Source organism: Acomys minous (genome assembly GCF_964271855.1).
Source record: "Acomys minous genome assembly, chromosome: 6".
In the NCBI taxonomy this organism is placed as follows: Eukaryota; Metazoa; Chordata; class Mammalia; order Rodentia; family Muridae; genus Acomys; species Acomys minous.
Genome location: NC_140487.1, coordinates 8,614,801 through 8,639,535, shown reverse-complemented (window position 1 = coordinate 8,639,535; position 24,735 = coordinate 8,614,801). Strand labels below are relative to the sequence as shown.

General features: G+C 36.0%; 1 protein-coding gene across 2 annotated transcripts in view; it reads right to left on the bottom strand.

Annotated features, from left to right (window-relative positions):
• The window catches only part of LOC311599719 (uncharacterized protein), a 49,994-nt gene that overhangs the window by 11,377 nt on the left and 13,882 nt on the right, over positions 1-24,735 (bottom strand). The window contains exons 3-4 of one of the 2 annotated variants that reach the window (XM_084785716.1): positions 22,579-22,700; positions 11,435-11,563 (exon numbers count right to left, since the gene is read on the bottom strand). In XM_084785716.1, the coding sequence (XP_084641842.1) occupies positions 11,435-11,563; positions 22,579-22,697 (248 nt within the window). In that variant the 5' untranslated portion in view covers positions 22,698-22,700. The remainder of the gene's footprint in view (positions 1-11,434; positions 11,564-22,578; positions 22,701-24,735) is intronic. The other variant, XR_014779979.1, reaches the window with a different exon arrangement.

The following is a 24,735-nucleotide window of genomic DNA, read 5'->3' as shown; positions in this document are numbered from 1 at the left end:
AAGATCATTAGTTTCCCACCAGGCCATTGTTTCCATAATGGTTACAGAAACATTCCAAAAAACACTAAAACGGTCTTTGTAATCATTGTACAGAGAGACTTTCTTAGAACTACTCATTTGTTTGAAAGTAACTAATGATCCTGGATTTTTTCCAGGCATCACACACATTTGGAATATTTATTTTTATTCAAGAAAACAGTAAAAAAAAATGTGTCTCTTATCCTAAAGTCAATCTGTCTTAGTTCACCTCATGGATGGGCTTATTGCACCCTCCACAGTAAAGACATGTCGATTACTGCTCTGCACAGTTGTAGCAGTCTCAATAGTTTCACTACGTAGCTTGAAATGGTCTTATGCCAAATTAAAAATGTAGGTCATTCAGAGGACTAGTGGAGCTACTTCAGCATGAAGGGATTTCAAGCTCAGCCATGGAGAGAAGCGCTTCATCTTATTCCACTGTAAGTGGCTTGCAATGGTGATCATTTTACCTGTCATTTTTATGAAAGCATGTGTAATTGCATTGTTAGAAACACATGCCTTGCATGTCCACCAAATTATGAAATGTTTAAAGCAGCAATTGTAAATGCCTGATAAACTACTTATAACTTTTTCTTTAAGTTCATGGATTAATTAGAATTATTCATTATCTCCAAGTGAATTCACTGAACAATAATTCTATTATCTCTGAGTATATACTATTTGAAAAGTACCAAATAGTGAAACAATTTAGGAAATCTATGAATGAAAATCTCATTTTTATTTAAATAAGGCGATACTTGTCAAAGTGTTTTACATGGTGTTCAGTCCCACTAATACCAATGGTGATAAAGTACTTCACTCTTCCTCTCCTTCACTTAATTTGTATCATTTTGATTGTGAATTTTTTAAAATTTCTAATTATGTACTGTGACATCAATAATATAATTTCATATTTCAAATATCCAGAAATTTAAAGATGTGTGGAAACTGAGAAACATTTCTGTACTTGTGTCAATGCCTCTATCCTCTGCTTCATTGTTAAATATCCTCTTTATTTTTAGGAACATAAAGACGTTCATGCATGTAGCAATCCATGTATGTAATGGGAACACTTAATTTTTTCATGGATACCGATTTTTTTAATACAAACTCAACATACTAATTTTATTATTTATTTTTCACATGTTCATTGACTTCCATAGTAACATTTGATTTTGAATATTTGAACTGAAGGCTTTAAATAAAGATTTTTTTTTTGTAATTTTATTTTGTTCTGTGATTCTATACAAGATTTCATTTAATACTAAATTATCTTTAGAACAATTGGAAAAGTAAATTAAAAAGATAAAATTCCAAAATTATTTAAATTGCAGTAGATCTGGAATCTCCACTCTATAGACATCTAGTTGAACTGAGTAAAAATTCTTGGATTTTGTCTTTTTCTAGAAACAATTTTTGGAGTACTGTGTGCACACCCTATGAGAAATCAAGTCATTAGTTTGAATATATATATATATTCTCCTCTTCTTTCTTTTTGTCCTACCTCCATATCTAAAAATGGAAAAGAGAGAAATACCTGAGTCCAACCTTGTATGTTTATTTCTGTTTCCTCCATTATCCTCAATGTCCTCCCTCCAGATCTAATTTATCTTTTTTTCCCCATAAAATATTCCTTCTATTTTAATGATTTTTATTCTTCTTTTGATATTGTGATCAACCACATTTAATTAGAGTTGTTTGTGGGAGGAGTGCAACTTACTTAAGCAAAGGCAATACTCTGGCCATACCATTGAAGAATATCTCTCTCCTAAACTAGCCAGATTGAAAGTATATTTTTTTTTCAGGATAGGTAGATCACTCTGTTGATGGGTACTATTATTATCTAACATGTACCATTATTACGTGGTTACATGTAAATATCAGAGGTTCTATATTTAAATGTTATTGATATGAAGACAGAGTAGGATTTGACATGTCCTTGAGTTGATCAACAAAAAATTAACTTGTATTACTTAATTTTCCTAAACAGCCTTCAATAGCACCTTCAAATTATTGGAAGTAAACCTTATATTATAATTGAGTTGTCTGGGTACACTACCTCCTGTCAAAGTAGCACTATATTTAATGTGTGTGAAGAATATTCTTGAATTTGAATTCTGTACCAGTGTATCAAAACTGAACTTATTTTGCATCAATATTAAAAATTCTATATCAGTTAATTAAAAATAACCTTGTTTGTGAGTAACAATTAAGGCTTTAAGCTGAGGAGTAGGTTCAATGATCTACGTCTTTTTGCCCTGTTGTGCCTATATAATTCTATATCCTCCTTTTTTTCTTTTCAACTCCATCACTAAAAAGGAAAACTAAAGGAAAAGAGAGAAGTCTTTGAGTCCAACCTTGTTTTCTATCTGAATAAGATCAATAATAACTTAAAACCAACTCCCAATAAAAATAAACATCCATATCCCATGAAAACGACCCAAAATCCTACACAATTACATTTAAGGGAAATGGAGCATAGTTTTCTTTTTAAGGCTTCTTCTGGGTGACTTGGAACAAATAATACCATTATAGGGGCCCAAATACAGCTGAGGAAAATGTTTAAACAAGCTAGGAATATCTTTTTTGGTCCAGTTTGTAAATGTTGAGAAACTCCAGGCTTAATAGAAGTTCTTTGTGGACAGTCTGAACCCATTGGTATGAGAAGCTTTCTTTGAAGCTGTCCTGGGAACTGTAGTGTTTTCAATATTATTTCATTGTCTACATGTACCAGAGTTTCTTAATCTACTCTTCAGTTGAGGGATTTATAGGTTGTTTCCAGATTGTGGCTATTATGAATCAAGCTGCTATGAACATAGTTGTGCCAAAGTCCTTGTATGGTGGAGCGTCTTTCGGCTGTACACCCAGGAGCAGAATAACATGGTCTCCAGGTAGCACTATTCCCAGTTTTCTGAGAAATCTCCAGATTGATTTCCAAAGTGGTTATACAAGTTTGCACTTCCATAAGCAATGGAGGAGTGTTCCCTTTTCTCCACATGTCACTAGCCTGTGTTATCACAAGTTTTTGATCTTCGGATAGGTGTAAGATGGAATCTCAAAGTTGTTTTGATTTGCATTTCCCTGATGACTACAGATGCTGAGCATTTCTTATATGTTTCTCAGTCATTTGATATTCCTCTGTTGAGAATTCTCTGTTTAGCTGTGTACTCCATTTTTAATTGGATTATTTGGTTTGGTGGTGTTTAATTTCTTGAGCTCTTTATATATTTTAGATATTAGCCCTTTGTCAGAGGTAGGGTTAGTGAAGATCTTTTTCAAGTCTATAGGATGTCATTCTGTTTTATGGACAGTGCCCTTTGCTTTACAGAGGCTTTTCAGTTTGAGTTGTTGCTGTTCTCTTCAGAAGTTGTTTCTTGTGCCAACAAGTTCAAACCTCTTCCCCACTTTTTCTTCTAACAGATTGTGTGTCTGGTTTTATGTTGAGGCGTTTAATCCACTTGGACTTGAGTTTTGTGCAGGGTGATAAATATGGGTCTATTTGCATCTTTCTACATGTAGACATTCAATTAGACTACTACCATTTGCGGAAGATGTTATCTTTTTCCATTGTATGGATTTGGATTCTTCATCAAAAATCAAGTGTCCATAGGTGTGTGGGTTCATTTCTGGGTCTTCTATTCAATTCCACTGACTATCCAGGCTATTTCTATGCCAGTACCATGTTGGTTTTTTTGTTTGTTTGTTTTTTACTGTTGCTCTGCAGTATAGCTTAAGGTCTGGGATGGAGATTCCTCTGGAGAGTCGTTTACTGTACAGGATTTTTTTCAGCTGTTCTGGGTTTTTGGTTTATCCATATGATGTTGAGAATTGATCTTTCAATGTAAAGAATTGTGTAGGTATTGTGATGGGATTTGCATTGAGTCTGTAGAGTGCTTTTGGTAAGATGGCCATTTTCATTATGTTGACGCTGCTGACCCATGAGCATGGAAGACTTTTCCATCTTCTGAAATCTCCTTCAGTTTCTTTCTTCAGAAACTTGAGGGTTTTTTTTTTCCCTACAAGTCTTTCACTTGCTTGGTTAGAGTTACACCAAGATATTTATATATTATTTGTGACTATTGAGAAGGGTGTAGGTTGCCCAATTTGTTTTCATCATAAGAATGTACACATAAGTTTAACAGATAGATATGATTCTATAGACAGATAAGGTAAAATAGATAAGGTCTCCAAAAAATCCAGAGACCTACAGAATATGACATTTAAAGATGCTTTTATGATTTTAAGGGTCCTTTGACAATATGACAGATTAACTCCTGGCAACACCAAGCCTACCTCAGAGAAGATGCTAACCAACAAAGAACCTACTTATGGAGATGGCTTTAAATGTGACAAACAAACTATTGGGCAAAAAGTCATTATTTCTTCTACAGACAGAATTCTGTCTAAAAGTGGGCAAGCTTGGATGCAGAGTCGACAGCCAAACTCTGCCAAGACAGGGTAAGTAAGTCCTCAATAGTTTCTGCCTCACAAATATGTCTGTCAGATATATTGGGCCAGAAGAATAAAGATGGTGCTCCAATATTTTAATGTTCTAATACCTTTAAGGTTATTTAAATTAAAGATAGTTATTTAAAAAATAGAAGGCTTATGTGCATTAATACACACATGTACACATACATTTCCTATAATCTCACATTAATGATTGGGTGAGAGTTTTGGGTGACTGTTCAAGTAGAAAACTGTCTCTGTCATCTTCTCATTTGGAAAGCTACTAACCTGTACTCCCAATATATTCAGGTAATCAATTTATTCATTCTCAAGTCTCTGATGGGGTTGAAGACCAGATAGTTTTTACAAATAAGTGTAGTTGTTTAAGGGTTAAGATGTTTTTGGTCTATATAAAGTTTTTAGGCCGATAGAGATGAGATATAATATACATTGATTTATATTCAGAATTGTAGACTCACCAAGATAAGAAAGATATTTTCTCCATGGTGGCCAAATACAAATAGTCAAAATTCTATGAATATAACATTTATATAATTCCTAATTATTTCATGGTCCTTCTTGCTATATGCAGTTTATTTTATATGTGTGTAATATTATAAATGTATATGTAAAATTAAAAAATAAAATAATAAAATAAAATGTTATTGAAGTGCTGGAGCAATAGCTTAATGTTTCAGAGGACTGGCTCCTTTCTCAAAGGACTGAGGCTGCCACCTCTCACAGGGTTTCTCACAAGTGTCTGTAACACCAGCTCAAAGGGATCTGATGCCTCCAGTGGCACCAGGAACACACAAAGTACACATAAGTCATACAGCATTAAATTCATAAAAATTTTAAATAAAAATTAAGTATTTGAAAATATTATTGAGTTTCTTTTAATGTTCTAATACCTTTAAGGTTATTTAAATTAAAGGTAATTATTTAAAAAATAGAAGGCTTGTGTGCATTAATACACACATGTGCACATACATTTCCTATAATCTCGCATTAATGATTGATTTTTATTTCCTGTATTTCATAATTTTGTTTAAATTCTGTTTGTTCCTTCAGTCAATTTTTAGAAGCGTGCTTAGGCTCTAACCCACGGCCACGAGCAGGTCAGGCAAGCACCCGAGCAGTGCGCTGTATTTTGAGCTCCTTTTCTCTCCAATTTTTTGTCCATTTTCTGCTTTAAAATCTAAGATTCTTGTAGTATCAGAACTTAGCAAATGACCTCTTACTTCAAGCATTTCCATTTTTCTCCCCATTTATATCTTCTCCCAGTGGCATCCTGTAAATTTTCCTTCTTGTGTCTAGGGCAAACATTTTGTCAGTTGTCAGTTTTCTGTGTAAATTATCTTTTCTATCGTTTGAACCCCCTTTCGTCCTAGGACTGCTGGACATCAGTCAGTAAGAGTGCTGGCTTTACAACATGAGAATCTGAGTTCAGTTCCTGGAACACACGTGATGAAAAGACATAACAAACACCTGACAATTGTCTGTCCTCTGCACTCTACATGTATAAAAAGGTCGTGCTTGGCACCCCCAACACATATCTTAAGTAAATGAATAAAATTTATTTAAAATTAGCTTACAATTAATTTGTTACAATATTACTTTCCTGGTTTTATTATTATGGTCCTTTGTCTTCCCCTTCTTTGTTTCTTATCTAGGTTTATTTAGCCATGTCTCCTCACTATGTTCCAGCAGTAAAGTCATTTTTAGGCTCTTATATAATGTAAAATAAACTGCTCTGAATAATGAGTTAGATGCATAAAAAATTGTTTGTCATATGATGTTTTAATCCAATGGTCTGTGTCTTTCTTTCATGACTGTTATTCAGCATTAATAACTTACAAAAAGAAAGAAAGAAAGAAAGAAAAGACAAGACAATGACAGTTAAATAAATTTCTCATACATTATTACTACATGGAATTGTTCAGAACTTATATCATGAAAAGATTTCATACACATTTTATTTTTATTTTTTTAATAAGGAGTATCAATGACCTTCAATTTTAGGTCTTCACCTTAGATATCTGCATAGGGAAATGACAGTAAAGCATTCTGTCAGTGGAGTTGGGAACTACTTACTGAATGGGACCCATTAGAAAAGACTCTGTGAAATCCTTTCCTTTGCTGTTATTTATATGAAACAGCTGAAATTGAATGTTCTTCAGTCAGATGTCCATCCTTTGGACTGCACTACAAAAGTACACCTGCTTTGCCACACAGGCACCAGATCTATGGGAAAAGTAACAATGTTGTATGCCTAAGGACATCAAAGATATTGCACTCAGAAAAGTGAGAGTATTTGGTTCCAGTATTCAGTTCTTGGATGAAACATTATTTAGTCCATGTTTCACTTTTGGCATTTTAACATCCATTTCTCTTATTTTGTAACATTGTCAGTCCTTAGTGACTTTCTTGAATATTTCTTCAAATGTTGTGGCTTTGTCAGGCTTGCGTTGTATATGCCTGACACAGTGACACTCTCTTGAACCATGGCTGCAGTGGGCAAGTGTTTGCATGCCTGAACTAGGGAAAACATCTCCTTTGACAGACACTGTGCAGCAAGTCACACTGTGGATATCTTTTCTTTCCAAATAATAGTTTTCAAAATAGGTTTTAGTTTTACGGACAAGAGTCCTACAAAGATGGGGTCTTGCCCCGCAAGAATCTACAGATTGTTCTAGAGCAAAGTGCAATTTCCTGTTAATTGTGATGCTAATCTTTTGAATAATTATAGCTCCTTTGTCCTTATCTACCTTTTCTGTCCGACCCACAACTCTAATTGCATTCATGCTCATTTTGATTCAAAAATATACATTGTTCACATCTTTGTAGTCTATTTTCTTATATTTCTCATGGCAAACATGAGTGAATGCATTGGCCAGTACCCATGACACAGCTGGGATGGAATTTTTCTGCCTTGAGACATTCTTTGCCAAACAATTAGCTTATTACATTTAAATTCAGTTCCACTCAATTTTAAGACATAAGAATATAACTGTTATTATAGTATTCTGAATTTCCTTAGCCTGGAATGCCAAGTTTCCCAATATTCTCAGAACACACTGTTTCCAAAGCTTACAGTTAAATTTGTAATAGCAATGACCCCACTTCTGGTTCTAATATTCTGTATTGGTTATTTTACTTGTCTATGTGAACAAATACCCGACAAGACACATCTTAAGAGAGAGGACATTTGTTTTTTGGTTCATGGTTTGAGAGATTCAATTCATCATGACAAAGAAGGCATGACTTCAGGACTAGCTCCTATAGGAGTAAGAACACAGGCCTTTTTGCTATATTGAGTTACCAGTTGGGAAGGTGAGGGAATGGAAACCAGAAATTGGCCTGGCTATGGGTCATGAAGCACTTATGTAATTTTCTCTAGTGAGGCTCCACTTACTTAAATTTCAATGTTCTACCCTAACAGTGCCACCCGCAGGAAATCAAGCATTCATACACTTGAACTTTGGAAGATATTTCATGTCTAAAGAGTTATTATTATGTTGGGTCTCATTTTCTTATTTTTATAATGAGGAAATCCTTTTTCTACCTTATAAAGACCAATGAAAAAACCTGGTTTATTAAAACAAAATGTTGAATAAGCTCTTAATTATAAATTAAATATAAATGTATGACTTTTATATGTATAATTTTATAGTTAAGTTAAAAGTTAAAAACTAATTTTAAAGGCAGAATGAATAAAGCTATAGTTAATGATGCCAGAAGGAAGATTTAACTGGTGTTTGCTGGTTTTTTTATGACAAATATAAGCCATTGAGTTTATTAGATTACTAAACTTCCCCCCTTAAAATATGACTAGAGATGTTTAATATTACTTTCAGACATGAAATTTACAAGGAGCTACTTTTTCATTATAAGGAAAATAAATAGTCATTGTTTTGAATCTTTTCATTTTTACCATTGCCTATTAGTTTTTACTCAACATTCCTTATTTTTATTACTAAACACAACTCATTTCATTATAAAATTAGTTTCTTTGATAAATGGAATATTGTTAAAATCTAAACATTATGAGTATATATAAAGTTTCTAAATATATAATACAAAACAAAATTCAAATTCAGTAAGAACACCACAAATACCATATAATTAAACTATAAATTTACCATGGATTATTGCTATTTGAATGACAATGTAGTCTCATCTTTTCATATGCGGTATTTTATATTCTTATAAAATGGGCCACTAGGTTTTGGAAAAGATATGAAGAATTAGTACTAATTCTTCAAATTTTATATAGAATTAGTCAAGCTTTACCATTACTTAGGGTATATGCTATGGAAGACACTATACCACAAATGAATGAGTGGTTTAAACCTAGAATATATATTCTCATGATAAAATTACACTAGTCTTTTACATGAGCATGATTTACATCAATATACAAAATTCAATACCATGGAATTAGAAGGTAACTTTATTTGTGAGTAATAATTAGGACCTTGAGATGAGGAATAGATTTAATAATCTACCTTTTGTTCTGTCCTTCCTCCATATTTCTATATCCCCCTTTCTTTCTTTTTAGCTCCTATCTCCTTACCTACACAAGAAAGATGAAGGAAAAGAGATATGTCCCTGAGTCAAACCTAGTTTCCTCTCTGTAAAAGATCAATAATACTTATAACCAAACTCTCAATTAAAATAAGCATCTGTAGACTAAGAGAGTAAACAGAAACCTATCTAACCACCTTAAAGAAAATGGGACATCGTTCTCTTAAGGTTTCTTCAGGCAGATTTGGAACAAATAATTCCTTTGAAAGACCTCCCCCCAATTAGGGAAAAATCATTAAATAAGCCAGGGATGGCAGTTGTGGTCCAGGGTTCAAAAGTTGTGAAATTCCAGGCTTAATACGAGTCCTGTATAAGACAGTCTGACCAAAAGCAATCAGAAGTTTTCTATAGTGCTGTCTTGGAAGCTGTCCTGTTCTGATGGGTAACAGCAACTGAGGCTGGGGCTGGAACATGGAGGGTGCAGGATGTCAGCATCCAGCTTGCTGAGAGGAATGAATCCTGTCAAGTCTGATCCAGGGTCATTGTCCAGTTCTTTTGTTCTGAAAAAATATATATATATTCTATGTCTAATAGATATGAGTCTATAGATACATGAGGTCAAATCGTTAAATGAGGTCTTCAAAAACCTCAGAGACCTACAGAATACAGCATTTAAAGATGTATTTTTATTATTCTAAAGATTCTTTGACAACAAAATATTTTAACTCCTGGCAACACCCAGCCTACCTCAAAGAAGATGAGCATCAAATAACCTCCTTATGGAGTTGACTTTAAATGTGGCAAACCACCCGCTGGGAAAAATGTCCTTGTTTCTGCCACAGACAGAATTCTGCCTAAAAATGGGCAAGTTTAGATGCAGGCAGAGTTGACAGCTAAACTCTGCCAAGACAGGGTAAGCAAATCCTCAATAGTAACTGCCTCACAAATATATCTGTCAGAGATATTGGGCCAGAAGGCTGAAGATGATGCTCCAAAATTATAGAGAGTGTTGGGTGACTGTGCAGGCAGTAAACTGTCTCAGTCATTTTGCTATTTTGGAAGCTGCAAACCTGCATTCCGGGTTCACTCAGGCATTTATGTTTTATCCTTGTTCAAGTCTCTAATGGGTTTGAAGACCAGATAGTTTAATCTTACAATTAACCTTAATAGGTTAGGGGTGAAGGTGTTTTTAGATCAAGGTAGATGATTTAATTTAATAGAGATGAGATGTGATAGATATTAATCTCCTTTCAGAATTTTAGACCTGACAAGATAGGAAAGATGCTTACTTTAACTTTGCCAAATAAAAATGGCCAAATCATTATGAATGTAACATTTATATAGTTCCTGATTGTCTCATGGTTCTTCCTGCTGTATGTAGTTTATTTTACCCATGTGTAATAATATAAATGTATATGTTAAAAAGAAACATGATAAAATGTTTTTAAAAAAGAATATGATTTAAGGACATTAGCTTTGAAAATTGGGGGAGGAATGCATCCAAAAATGAGGAAATACAGGATAGTAGAACACCTGAGGAGACAGAGTGTGGGTTCTCATCTGGACCCTTCGATGATCTGTGGCCACATTGACACATATGTTTAAGGTCCATGAGGCAGAATTTTGGAACATTGGCTCCTGGGAATGTGAGAGGATGAATCTATGTTGTTTAAAGCAGTACAGTTTGAGCTATTTTGCTTAGTTCTTCTAACTGTAAATATAATTGTTGTTCACGTTATGTAACACAATATGAAAGTCGTAAAATGTCAAAAGCTAATTGTTACATATATTTCCTCACATGTGATCCCAATCCACTCTGGGTAGTTTATCATAGTAACCATAGGAATCTAATTTATAAGCCTATTGTGATGGTCTATCTTAGTGAAGCCATTTCTCTTGTTTTTGACCTAAAGAGACTTACTCATTTTATATAGTTCAAATAATTAACTAATGCACAACAAAATCTTACATCCAGTTCAATCATTTTTATCTGAGTATAGTCAGTTTTGGTATTTCTATTTCCCTTTCTTTTACTCCTGACTTCATCTTTCCAAAGGAAAGCTCTGATCTTTATTTTCTTAGTCTAACTGCCTTTTATTTATGATCATTCATTGTTTTTCTCTACAATAACTACCTTTGTTTTTCTCTGTAACATTTCCTTTAGACACAATTTTCAATTCTTTTCACAATTTTTGAAGAAATAATTTCCTTCCCAGATAGCATTCTAGCTCAAATTCTTTTAGTATTCTGTCTCTATTTTAAATTCACAGCACAACACCTGTCATTTCATTTTATAGCTCAGGTTTGAACTTTGTCTAACTCACCTAGCAATATGTTTATTTTGTTTATATTCACTAGAAACAATAAAAATAAATACACTTACATAATAATGATTTAAGATTAGCATTTTTTTTATCCTGGCCCACCCTTTTTAACCAACCTTTTAAAAATGAAGATACTCAAGACAGTACCAGGTCCTCCTCTCTCATTCTTCTTTGCAGGTCTTACTGCTTTCTGAATTTCAGTGATACATTGTTTACACACCCGTGATCCTTCACAGCATCCTTCTCTAGGAAAAAAAACAGAATTCTTATTATTTAGAGACAATATCCATTTGCCAAGAGGAATTTTGATTGGAATCTCTGTCATTCAGCTTCACATCTTAGAGAATAGGCTAATTAATTGAAAAATTGTGCTCAATATAAGCAAAGTTAATTCATTTTACTCTTTCATCATGAATATTCTGCTTATATATTTCAAATAATTTGCTAACTCTCTTAGGTTAAGAAACAAAGGGGGACTGGAGAGATGGCTCAGAGCACCGACTGCTCTTCCAGAGGTCCTGAGTTCAATTTCCAGCAAACACATGGTGACTCACAACCATCTATAATGTGTGATTTGATGTCCTCTTCTGGCCTGCAGGTGTACATGTAGGCAGAGCACTGTATACATAATAAATAAAGATCTTTTTAAAAAATGTTATTAGTGTAGGAGAGCTTTTGAAATGCATTACCCTCTGTATAAATTGCTGAAATCAATTCACTTTTTAATATTAGAACTCCAAGGTCACAGAGTGCAGAAGGTTCCTTCTTTCTTCCTTCTGGGACTCAAAAGAAAGACCTGTTCTTTTCTAGACTTACAGAAAACTCTCTTTACCCTGTGTCCTAATGTGATTTCCCTGATGTCTTGTGGTAGAATCTCTTCACATGGGAATAACTGATTTCTGAATTATGGCTTACATTAATGAATTATTTCAGTGTAATTACATCTTTAATTGTTTTATTTCTAAATATTGTCAAATTGAAGTTGGATGGTTTTTGAAATGTAAGTTTGTTGGAGGAGGTAAGAGATAAAATTCATATTAAAGCACAGGCTCATAAACAGCTTTTCCATGAAATTTTAAGTAAGTAGCTGTTTAACTCAATGTGTTATCTCTGCTAGCCAGTCACAATATTATGAAGATCTTGACACTATTTGAAAATAAGGTAGTACACACTAATTGCAATTATTTTGTAGATGGACTCTCTTATATGATTAAAGGATTACCTCAAGGTATATTGTTACAAATATCTAAGTAAAACATTAAAAGTGGCATTCATGAATAAGTATTTCTTCAAAGAGAACCCCCAAACTTTAGCCTTCACAATTTCTATGTAGTGCATTATGAAAACTTAACTGAATTTTACTTTTCAGTCTCTAGAGTAGTTGTAATACTTTCTATCTAAATAATTCAATGACATGTTAAATAGTTTAATTAAAGAAAATAATATCATTTAGTGTTAATGAATGAAGGCTCTTGGACCTCCATGTTCAAACACTAGTTTCTTTAACATGACAGAATGTGATCAAAGCTAACATGTTAAATCTCTTATGATTTACTTTCATCATCTTTTAAATGGGTACAATCACAAGATTATTGTAAGAATTCAAAGATTTAAGAGATTAATCTATCTCATATTTGACACAAAATAACTATTGTGAACATAGGTGTTTTATTTCACTTTATGTGCTGACCAGCAACATGTAATCACAAACCAACAGTAAAAAAGAAAGCAACACATAAAGGACATAAGAGGAGGGACATAAGAAAGCATGTTTATAATACACACAGGCCTTGAATAACATGACAGATAATCTGGAACTCTATGTAAATGATAAGTCTCAAAGGCTCACGCCTAACAACCTATGTCAATATCAGTTGGGTGTCTCTAGCTCTCAGCCTCCAAATATGGTACCACCTGCTAAGGACCAAATCTCTATGCACATTAGCCTATTGAGAATATTTCATAATCAAACCATTACATGAACAAGTATTATCGCAGAAGGGCTATTTGTAACAGCTCTGAGATGGTAAACTTTATTTGTTCATTCAGCTACAATGCCCAGTTATTTAATAAAACATCAGACTAGTCTAAAGAAAGAATTTTTCACATGATTAATAACTAAAATCAACTGAATTTCCATAAAGCAGATTATCCTTAATACTGGAGGTGAACACCATCTAATCAGTACAAGACTGTGAAAGCTGAAAACTGCAGTTTCACAGCCAGAGAAAAGTTAACTCTGAAGACTCCAGTATCAAAGCCCTTGTCATCCTATTGGCTTACTGTGAAGATGTCAGGCTTAATATTTGCTCAAAACTGTATGAAATAATTTCTTAAACATAAAATACACACATATATAGATATATTCCTTGAGTATGCAATGAATATGTGTGTGTGTGTATGTGTGTGTGTGTGCTACATTAAAGCAGTAGATTTCAATGCCAAAGCACAATTCATACAATTCTCACAAAGATATTGTATAAAATTAATACACAAAAAGAAAAGAATATCTCCAATGCATTGTGCTTCATATAATTTCAGAAGCGTGAAAAGTGGAGTTAATTTATGAACCAGGGCAATGTTTGTATTTGAATTGAAATAACATAGCAGGGGTCCTCCTCGTTCACAGCACTTGATCTGTGTGACTTTTATAGTGATGAATTAACTTTTAAATGCTCATTGAATTGAGGCCTAACAATTTGCTCATTCTCCATCTTTATCTCTGTTGAGCATATCGGGATCCCATTAATCACGTTGTCGTAATAGTTTGAATTTCCCTGATGATAATAAATCTGTAGCACATAGAAAACCACCTTTGTTTCTGCAGAGCTGGAGACTTACGAGCAAATTGTGTTGAAAACTGGATATCAGACTCACAGCAAACCTGGGTAAATAATTCACAATACAGAATAATGAGTGGACTCCAGGAAGTTATTTGTTGGCATATGTTTACATTTCAAGGGAAAGTGAGGTCAAAGTTCTTAGAGGTAAGTTTACATAGGAATCTCAAGAGACTCAGAGTTTATCTGGCACTTGCAGAGATTCATTTGCATTCCAAAAGATTAGTGTGAAAAACCTGGATTCTCTTCAGCCTGTCTCTATCTACAGTGAAAGTTTTGTCTCTCAAAATGAGGAAGTGACACCTGCCATTCTTTCCCCTGCTCATAAGCAGACAAAAATCTACTTTCTCTATTTCTCATCTGTGAAAGAGACACTCAGGAAATGTTTTCATATGAATTTCATTGCATCACACTGTGGTGGAGCACATTTCTAACATTGTTATTATTATACAAATCATAACTAGTTTCTAACTTTCAAAATAAGCCATATATGTATTTTCAATGATTGTTAACAAAAACATAAAAACATAAGAAATCGTGGTATCTCCTAATACATGTATTATCCATTAGAATCCTAAGTGTGTGTGTGTGTGTGTGTGTGTGTGTGTGTGTGTGTGTGTGTGTGTGTGCACGTGCCTGCTTATGTATTTTAATGGGGTGCAATTCATTTCCAAGCCTTGGCTTGAGTTGTGGGCAAACATTTAACAATGGGAAAGAAGATTATAGGAAAAAAATAATAAAGAAGATAAAAAGATAAGTAAAATAAAAAACCAAGTGAAAGCATATACTGGTGAGGATGTGGAGAAATGGGACACTCCTGCATTGCTGGTGGGAGTGCAAACTTGTACAACCACTTTTGAAATCAGTCAGGAACTTTCTCAAGAAATTGGAAAGGTTCTACCTCAAGTCCCAGCCATACCACTCCTGGGTATATACCCAAAAGATGCCCCACCATACAACAAGGACATTTGCTCAACTATGTTCATAGCAGCTTTATTTGTAATAGGCAGAACCTGGAAATAACCTAGATGTCCCTAAACAGAAGAATAGATAGAGGAACTCTGGTACATTGGAATAATACTCAGCTTTTAAAAACAAGAAAAATCTTGAAATTTTAAACCAAATGTGTGGAACTAAAGACAATTATCCTGATTGGGATAATCCAGACACAGAAAGACATGCATCGTGTGTGTGTGTGTGTGTGTGTGTGTGTGTGTGTGTGTGTGTGTGTGTGTGTATATACAGATATTAGCCACTTAATTCAGGATATCCACATTACATCACAGAGACTGATGTGCAAACCAAGGAGCATATATGATATGGACCTAGATCCTTTGCTCTGATGTAGTAAATAGGCAGCATGGTCACCTTGTGGGTCCCACAATATGTCAAATAAGGACTACTTTTGACATGGACTCTGTCATGGACTCTAACAACACTGAACTCTTCTCCCCTGGCAGGGTGGCCCTGCTAGGCAGCAGAGGAAAAGTACACAGGTCATGCAGATGAGACTTGATAGGCAGAGATCAGATGTTAGAGGAGAAAGACTCCTCTTCCTGAGGATTCGGGGAGGGAGAGGGAGGAGTTGAAGGAAGGAGTGTAGGATAGGGAGGAGATAAAGGAGGGGGCTGCAGTCAGGATGTAAGTTCAAACTGTAGAACAAGCAGACATTGCCAATCCCACTACGCAGGAAGCTCTGAGCCTGGCTGAGATATGAACATCTATGCATAGACAAGGATGGGTGTTGGTCACAGAAATCTTGTTATTAGATGTCATTCTTCATATGCCAAGAATTAAGATTTGCAGATATCTTTCTTCTGTTCATAAAAAGAGCAGAGAAGAAGCCTTAATTGTTCTGTGCATCATGCACACCACATATATTTATAATTTTAGGACTTTATAATGCTTGTGAGAAATTATGTTTTCAAAACAAAAGAACCAGACACTGAAGCTGTAACTGACATGACAGGATTCATTCCTCTCAGCATGCTGGATGCTGACAACATGCATCCTTCATGCTCCAGCACAGAGTGCATTGGGTGGTGTTCTTCACCAGAACAGAACAGTTCCCAGGACAGCTTCAAAGAAAGCTTCTGATCCCAATTGGTTCAGCATTTCAAACTGTCGCACACAGGACTCCTATTAAGCCTGGAAGTTCTCAGCATTTAGAAGTTGGACCACAAATACTATTCCTGGCTTGTTTAACCATTTCCCCCAATTTTTTGGGGGGGCCTCTATAAAGGTATTATTTGCCCCAAATCAGCATGAAGAAACCTTAACAGAATGACACCCCATTTTCTCTAAGGGGGGTTAGGTAGGATTTTGATTGCTCTCTTGGGCTACAGATGCTTATCTTTATTGATAGTTGGTTATCAGTTATAATTCATCTTATTCAGAGAGAAAACAAGGTTGGACTCAAAGATGTACTCTTTTCCTTTCTCTTTCTTTCATAAATATGAGGATAGAGCTTAAAAAGAATTATAGCATAGGATACAGAATTATAGCATAGGATACGTAGTAGATGACTGGAGCTACTTCTCAGACAAATGCATTATTTGTTACTAACAAATGAGGTTATTTTATTTTATTTTTATTTTTTTTAATTTTTTATTTAATTTATTCTTGCTACATCTCAATGGTTATCCCATCCCTTGTATCCTCCCATTCTTCCCTCCCTCCCACTTTCCCCTTATTCCCCTCCCCTATGACTGTTCCTGAGGGGGATTATCTCCCCCTGTATATGCTCATAGGGTATCAAGCCTCTTCTTGGTAACCTGCTGTCCTTCCTCTGAGTGCCACCAGGTCTCCCCCTCCAGGGGACATGGTCAAAGGTGAGGCACCAGAGTATGTGAGAAAGTCATATCCCACCCTCCTCTCTACTGTGGAGAATGTTCTGACCATTGGCTAGATCCGAGTAGGGGCTTAAGGTTTACCGCCTGTATTGTCCTTGGCTGGTGCCTTAGTTTGAGCGGGACCCCTGGGCCCAAATCTGCCTATCATAATGTTCTACTTGTAGGTTTCTAGGACCCTCTGGATCCTTCTACTTTACCATTCTCCCATGCTTCTCTCATCTAGAGTCCCAATAGAATGTCCTCCCCTCTGTCCCAGTTTCCTGGTAAATGAAGGCTTTCGTGGGACATGCCCCTTGGGCTAATATGCAGATATAAGTGAGTATATACCGTTTGAGTCTTTCTGCTTCTGGGTTAACTCACTCATTAGGATCATTTCTAGCTCAATCCATTTGTCCACAAATTTCGGGAATTCCTTGTTTTTTAATAGCGGATTAGTATTCCCTAGTGTACATGTACCACAGAAAAAGTGGGCAAGAGCCGGGAACATATTGGCACAGGAGACAACTTCCTGAACAGAACACCAACAGCCCAGGCCTTAATGTCAACAATTAATAAACAGGACCTCATGAGGCTGAGAAGATTCTGTAAGGCAGGAGACACTGTCAAGAGAACAAAGCGACAGCCTACAGACTGGGAAAAGATCTTCAACAACACTATGTCTGACAAAGGTATAATATCCAAAATATATAAAGAACTCAAGAAATATAACATCACCAAACCAAATAACCCAATTGAGAAATGTGGCTTGGAGCTAAACAGAGAATTCTTAACAGAGGAATATCAAATGACTGAGAAACACTTAAAGAAATGCTCAACCTCCTTAGTCATCAGGGAAATGCAAATCAAAACAACTCTGAGATTCCATCTTATACCCATCAGAATGGCTAAGATCAAAAATTCAAGCGACACCACATGCTGGCGAGGATGTAGGGAGAGAGGAACACTCCTTCATTGCTGGTGGGAATGCAAACTAGTACAGCCACTTTGGAAATCTATCTGGTGCTATCTCAGAAAAATGGGAATAGGGCTTCTTCAAGACCCAGCTATTCCACTCCTTGGAATATACCCAGATGATTCTCCAGCACACAACAAGAACATTTGCTCAACCATGTTCATAGCAGCCTTATTCATAATAGCCAGAACATGGAAACAGCCTAAGTGTCCCTCAGTAGAAGAATGGATAAAGAAACTGTGGTACATACACACTATGGAATAAGGTTATTGTTAATTCATTAGTATAGAATTCTGTATATTTTCTACAAAATAAATTTAATTTAGATACATTGGTATAGAATTAAAATTTAAGATTATTCTCCACGTACATTATCTATATACATTTTACTTTAATATAAATTATTGAACCTATACAATGCAATTATAATACGAAGTTTACTTCCAATACCTTGCATGTGCTATTGTAGGCTATTTAGGATACTTAACTAACACAAGCTAACTCTTAGTTGATGAAATCATGGTCATGTCAATTACTAGTCTATTTTTATCACAAGAATATACATCCTAAGTTTAACATATAGATATGATCCTATAGATAGATAAGATAAAATAGTTAGATAAGGTCTGTCAAAGCCTCAGAGACTTATAGAATATAGCATTTAAAGATGCTTTTAATATTTGAAAGATTACTTAATAACAAGACAGATTAACTCTTGGCAACACTCAGACTACAGTAAGAAGATGATGAGCATCAAAGAACCTCCTTATGGAGATGGTTTGAATTGTGGCAAACCAGCCACTGGGCAAAATGTTCTCATTTCTGCCGTAGACAGAAGTCTGCCTAAAAATAGGCAAGCTTGGATGCCGGCAGAGTCCACAGCCAAACTTGGCCAGGACAGGGTAATCAAGTCCTCAATAGTTTCTGCCTCACAAATATATCTGTCCAATATTTGGGCCAGAAGACTGAAGATGATGTTGCAATTTTATAGAGAGCTTTGGGTGACTGTTCAGGCAGCAAACCATCTCTGTAATTTTTTCATTTGGGAAGCTGCTAACCTTCACTTCCAGTTCACTCAGGTAATTAAGTTTTAGTCCTTCTCAAGTCCCTGATGGGGAGAAAAACAAGATAGTTTATATTTACAATTAAGCTTAATTGTTTAAGGGTTAAGATGCTTTTAGGTCAGAATAGATGTTTTAAGTTGATAGAGATGAGATATGATAGATAATTATTTTCAATCAGAATTTTAGACTTACCAAGATAGGAAAGATGTGTTATGCAAGGTTACCAAATAAAATTAGCCAGAACACCCTGAATATAACATTTATATAATTCCTGATTGTTTCAAGGTTCTTCGTACTATAGGTAGTCTTTCTATGTGTAATAATATAAATGTGTATGCCAAAAAATAAAATAAAATCTTTATAAACAAAAAATGCATAAGGGATAGCGAAATAAAAGTAGATTCAAGTGAATCTTGAATTGAAATTGAAAAAGTCTAGGATTATTTTTTAATATGTCAGTACCAAAAGACAATGATTTTCTTGCTTACAAACATAAGAACATGATTTAAAATTTTAAAGACATTATTTCAAAATACTGTTTTTGTTATTAAATGAGCACTGATTTTCCAGACAAATACAGATTAGTAGATTTTTTTTCTGATTATATGAGAATTCTAAATGGCAGTGAATAGGGCTATATCTAATGCTAAACGACACAATTTTTTTCTTATATTTTCAGTCTTGAAGTTAAAAACTTATTGGGATGGATTTAATAAATTATGATCTCTTAAATCTCTTACTTATAGTAGAAATCTGTAAAAGACTTTAAAATATAACTGCTTTTGTTGTGCAAAATTCACTGTACTGTTACAACTCGGTATTTCTGAAGGCAAACATGTCCTGCTGCTATATAGGACAGAGGCTGCAAATAGACTGAAGTGATGGTAATTCCCCACAGAGGAAGAATTTCAATAGTAAACTTTAACAGCATGATTGAGAAAGAGTGAACCAGTCCATTAAATTTGTTTTATTACTGTAAAATCTTTTGCTCCAAACAAAAGTAGCTGGGACCATTCCCCACAGAGCTGTCTTTTATTTAAGTAATTCTTTTATCCTTACTGAGCAGAATCATGAACTTCACTTTGATTACATGGACTTACATAGAGTCAGAATCACCTGGGTCACTGACATCGTTCAAGTAATGTATCTGATTATCCTCATCCTGCTGTGAAATGCACATTATTTTCTTTTGAACCATGTTGGACAACAAATGACATAACTACATTTTGGAATTTTGAAACTTTCAAATTATACTAGTACACCTACCCCATATTTGACCACGTCCCCTGGATGGGGAAGCCTGGAGGCACTCAGAGGAAGGCTATTAGGCTACCAAGAAGAGTCTTGATACTCTATGAGCATATACAGGGGGAGGAGATCCCCTCAGTCACAGTCATAGGGGAGGAGAGTAAGGGGAAATGGGAGGGAGGAGGGATGGGAGGATACAAGGAATGGGATAACCATTGAGATGTAATATGAATAAATTAATAAAATATTTTTTAAATTTTTATTTATTCACTTTCCAACCTGTAGCCCCCTCCCTCCTCCTCTCCCAGGCAACCTCCCTCCCTCTCCCTCTTCCCTCTTCCCGCATTCCTCAGAAAAGGAAGCCCCCTTCCCATACACCCCAGCTCACCACGTAGCATCAGGACTGAGTGTATCCTCTACCCCCGTGGCCTGGCAAAGCAGTCTGGAAATGATGAAAAAGCTGCCCTTAGTCTATTTCATAGACAGTCCCTGCTGCCGTTGTTAGAATATCCACATGAAGTCCAGTCCGAGTTTGAATCTCGATTGCTGTTTCAGACTCAGTAAGCCTCTCTGGGAACTGTCTAGTTGGCTCTGATGGTATTCTTTTAGAGCGCCTGTTACCTACAAGGAGTTTTTTTCTCCTTCTCCCCACTTTACACAGGACTCCATCTGTATTGCTTTTTTTTTTCCTTGTGAGTCTCAGCATCTGTTTCAAAGCACTGCTCAGTGGAGCCTCTCAGAGGATAATTCTGCTAGGCTCCTGTCTATATGCATAGCAGAGTATTCTTAATAATGTCTGGGGTTGGTTCTCTCCCATGGAGTAGGTCTTCGATTGGGTCCTCCATTAGTTGGGCATACCCTCTATCTCTGCTCTATCTTTATCCCTGCACATCCTGTAGGCAGAGTAAATCTTGGGTCAAAGTTTTTGTAGTGGGTTGGTGTTTTCCTCCCTCTACTAGGAGTCTTATCTAGTTGGGGCAAGTTCTCTTCAGCATCTATTGCCCTTGCTAGTAAGAGTCTCTTCTAGAATCTGCTTCCTATCTGCCCAGTAGCCTACCCTGACTTAGGTCTCCAGCTTGTCACAGAGATGACCCTGCCTACAGTTTCTCTTTTTTCTACAGGCCATCTGCATTTACACCCCTTTTCTCTCAAGGTCTGATCACCCTCATATCTCTCCACACTTCCTCTCTTACCTCGTTCCCGCTCCTCAACCACTCCCTCTGTGTATCCTACTCTCCTTCTGAATGAGAATTAAGTGTCCTCCCTTCAGTCCTCCTTGTTACTTACTTCTTTGGGTCTGTGCATTGTAGAATGTATAGCTAAAATCCACTAAGTGAGAAAATACCTACCATGTGCCTCTCTCTGGGACAAGGTTATCCTTACTCAGGATGATCATTTCTAGTTCTATCCGTTTGCCTGCAATTTCATTAATGTTTCTGTTTCGTTTTGTTTTGTTTTTAACAGCTGACTAGTATTTCATCTCGAGTCTAAGAATAATCTACTTTTTAAAACTGGGATATGTATCATTTTTAATTAATTTGAACTTACAAGTAACTATAACTTCATATAAAGAATCTGAATTGTACCACAAAGAAGATTTGTCTTAATCTTTCTCCCTTTCAAATTTCATAAATTGTTTTCTTAATTCTCTCTATATATTTTTTCTGTTTCTGTTTTAAATCATTGGTCCATCTTTGGCTGGAGAAATGGATTCTGTGTGAACAGCACTCCATTCTTGTCCAGAGAACCAGACCTTGGTTCCCAGCATGCATGTCAGGCAGCTCACTACTGCCTACTTTAGGGAATCCAACGCCCTGTTCTGGCCTCCTAGTGCAGCTAATGCATACCATACACCTACATAAAAATAAATCCTCAAAATAAATCATGGTGCTAATTCTCAAAAAAAATGCTATTTCATTTTTTAATGGTGGCATTGTCTAATTTTAATTTATATGTACCATGTTGTAGAATATTGTTTTTTGATGACATTCATCTTAGTGCCCTCCCTCCCTCTAACATCTTCTCTGATAATGTATATATGATATATTATATTCAGATACATTTTCTGATATAGAAATATATATTATATATAATTTATATTATCTTCTCTGATAGTACATATCTATATAACATATATGTCTATGTATGAACAGATATATAAACAGAACTGTTCAACACTTTTTTTTCTGTTTGTGTGTTTATAGTTTCAAGCGCTGACCACCTTGCACTGAACTAACTTTTAAGGGGCTTATCCCTTGAAAAGGCTAACCCTCATCTGTCGTCATTGACCTGCCGTGTCCTCACAGGGTTGTGACCTCATGAGTCTTTTCCCCTTCTGCACCAGCATGGCTATTGCTATTGCTCAGATCCTGTTTGTGCAGCCATGCCTGTTTCTGAATAAGGCTTTCTGTGATAGTCTCCATTTTCTGTAAAAACAAACAAACAAACAAAAAAACCTTCTTTAATAAAGAGTAGTAGCTACATTCATCTGTGATGTAAAGATAAGATTAGAATGTAGTTAGAAATTGTGAATGTCTGGCAAAGTGGTGATAGTAGATCTTTTTCTAAGGTCCATGACTTTACTCACCCAGGAGGTTGGCTAGATTTCTAGTGCCAGGCATGGCTGCCCTCCTCTTGAGTGTGCCTTCAGTCCAATTAGAGTGCTGTAGTTTACCACAGCCACTTGAGTGCCACTCTCACACCCTTACATACATCTTGGCATGCTTGTCATTTTTATGGTTCAAGCATGTCTCAGCTGAGTACATTTATCAACTGTTTCCTTCCTTTGGCAGGGTGCATAGGATTTTATGGGACTGTATAAGCCAGACCTCAGGAAGGAGGCTGCCAGCTTAGACCCAGTGAGCCATAGGAGTCTTGTGTCCTATGTATGTGGTGCTGTCAGCAATCGGGCATATCTGAGAGGAAACCACGCACAACAGCTGAGGTCAGGATTGTTTTAGGAACCACTTGGACCTCCTTGACCAAACCTGCTAAATGAGAGTTTTACTACCTGTCACTTGGGGTTTGATAATTTATGGTTATTGTGGGGAGCTTTATGAGGCCCAGTGGTAGTATAACATCCTTTAAGCATATCATATACATTTAAGGTAGATTTTATCTGCATGTATCACCTTACGTGTGTTGCATATGATTTTAGTAAATAAGTATTAAATAGCAAGAGCCTTTCAGGACTTAAGAGACAAGTTTGCTATTACTTACTCCTCATCACTCCTACTTCTGGGTTGAGCTCCCGCCCCCCATGTGCAGTTGGAGCTCTCTTACACAGATTTCCTTTTTTTGTTCTGGCTGTTTCATTTCAAGTTTATTCTGCTATTCTCACATGCGCCCTACCCCATAATACATCTATACTTACCTGGTTTCTTTTTAAAATATATTTTATTAATTTATTCATATTACATCTTAATTGTTATCTCATCCCTTGTATCCTCCCATTCCTCCCTCCCTCCCATTTTCCCCTTACTCCCCTCCCCTATGACTGTGACTGAGGGGGACCTCCTCCCCCTGTATATGATCATAGGGTATCAAGTCTCTTCTTTGTAGCCTGCTATCCTTCCTCTGAGTGCCACCAGGTCTCCCCATCCAGGAGATGTGGTCAAATATGGGGCACCAGAGTTCATGTGAAAGTCAGACCCCACTCTCAACTCAACTGTAGAAAATGTCCTGTCCATTGGCTACATCTGGATAGGGGTTTGAGGTTTACAGCGCATATTGTCCTTGGCTGGTGCCATAGTTTGAGTAGGACCCCTGGGCCCAGATCTGCCCATCATAATATTCTTCTTGTATGTTTCTAGGACCCTCTGGATCCTTCTATTCCCCATTCTCCCATGCTTCTCTCACCTAGAGTCCCAATAGGATGTCCTCCCCTCTGTCTCACTTTCCTGGTTAGTGAAGACTTGGGCTAGTGTGCAGATATAAGTGAGTAGATACCATTTGACTCTTTCTGCTTCTGGGTTAACTCACTCATTATGATCATTTCTAGTTCAAGCCATTTGTCCACAAATTTCGGGAATTCCTTGTTTTTAATAGCTGAGTAGTATTCCATAGTGTAAATATACCACAGTTTCTTTATCCATTCTTCTACTGAGGGACACTTAGGCTGTTTCCATGATCTGGCTATTATGAATAAGGCTGTTATGAACATGGTTGAGCAAATGTTCTTGTTGTGTGCTGGAGCATCTTCTGGGTATATTCCAAGGAGTGGAATAGCTGGGTCATATGGTAGAATACTATTTAATTTTACTAGTTTGTTTGTTTGTATTTTCAATACAGGGTTGCTCTGTGTAGCCTTGGCTGTCGTAAACTCATTTTGTAGACTAGACTAGCCTCAAAGTCACAAGGATCTGCCTGCCTGTGCAGCCTCAAGTCCTGGGATTACGGAAATGCACCACTGCACCTGAATCTACTTAGTTTTTTTTTTTGAGGATTCCCTATATTGATCTT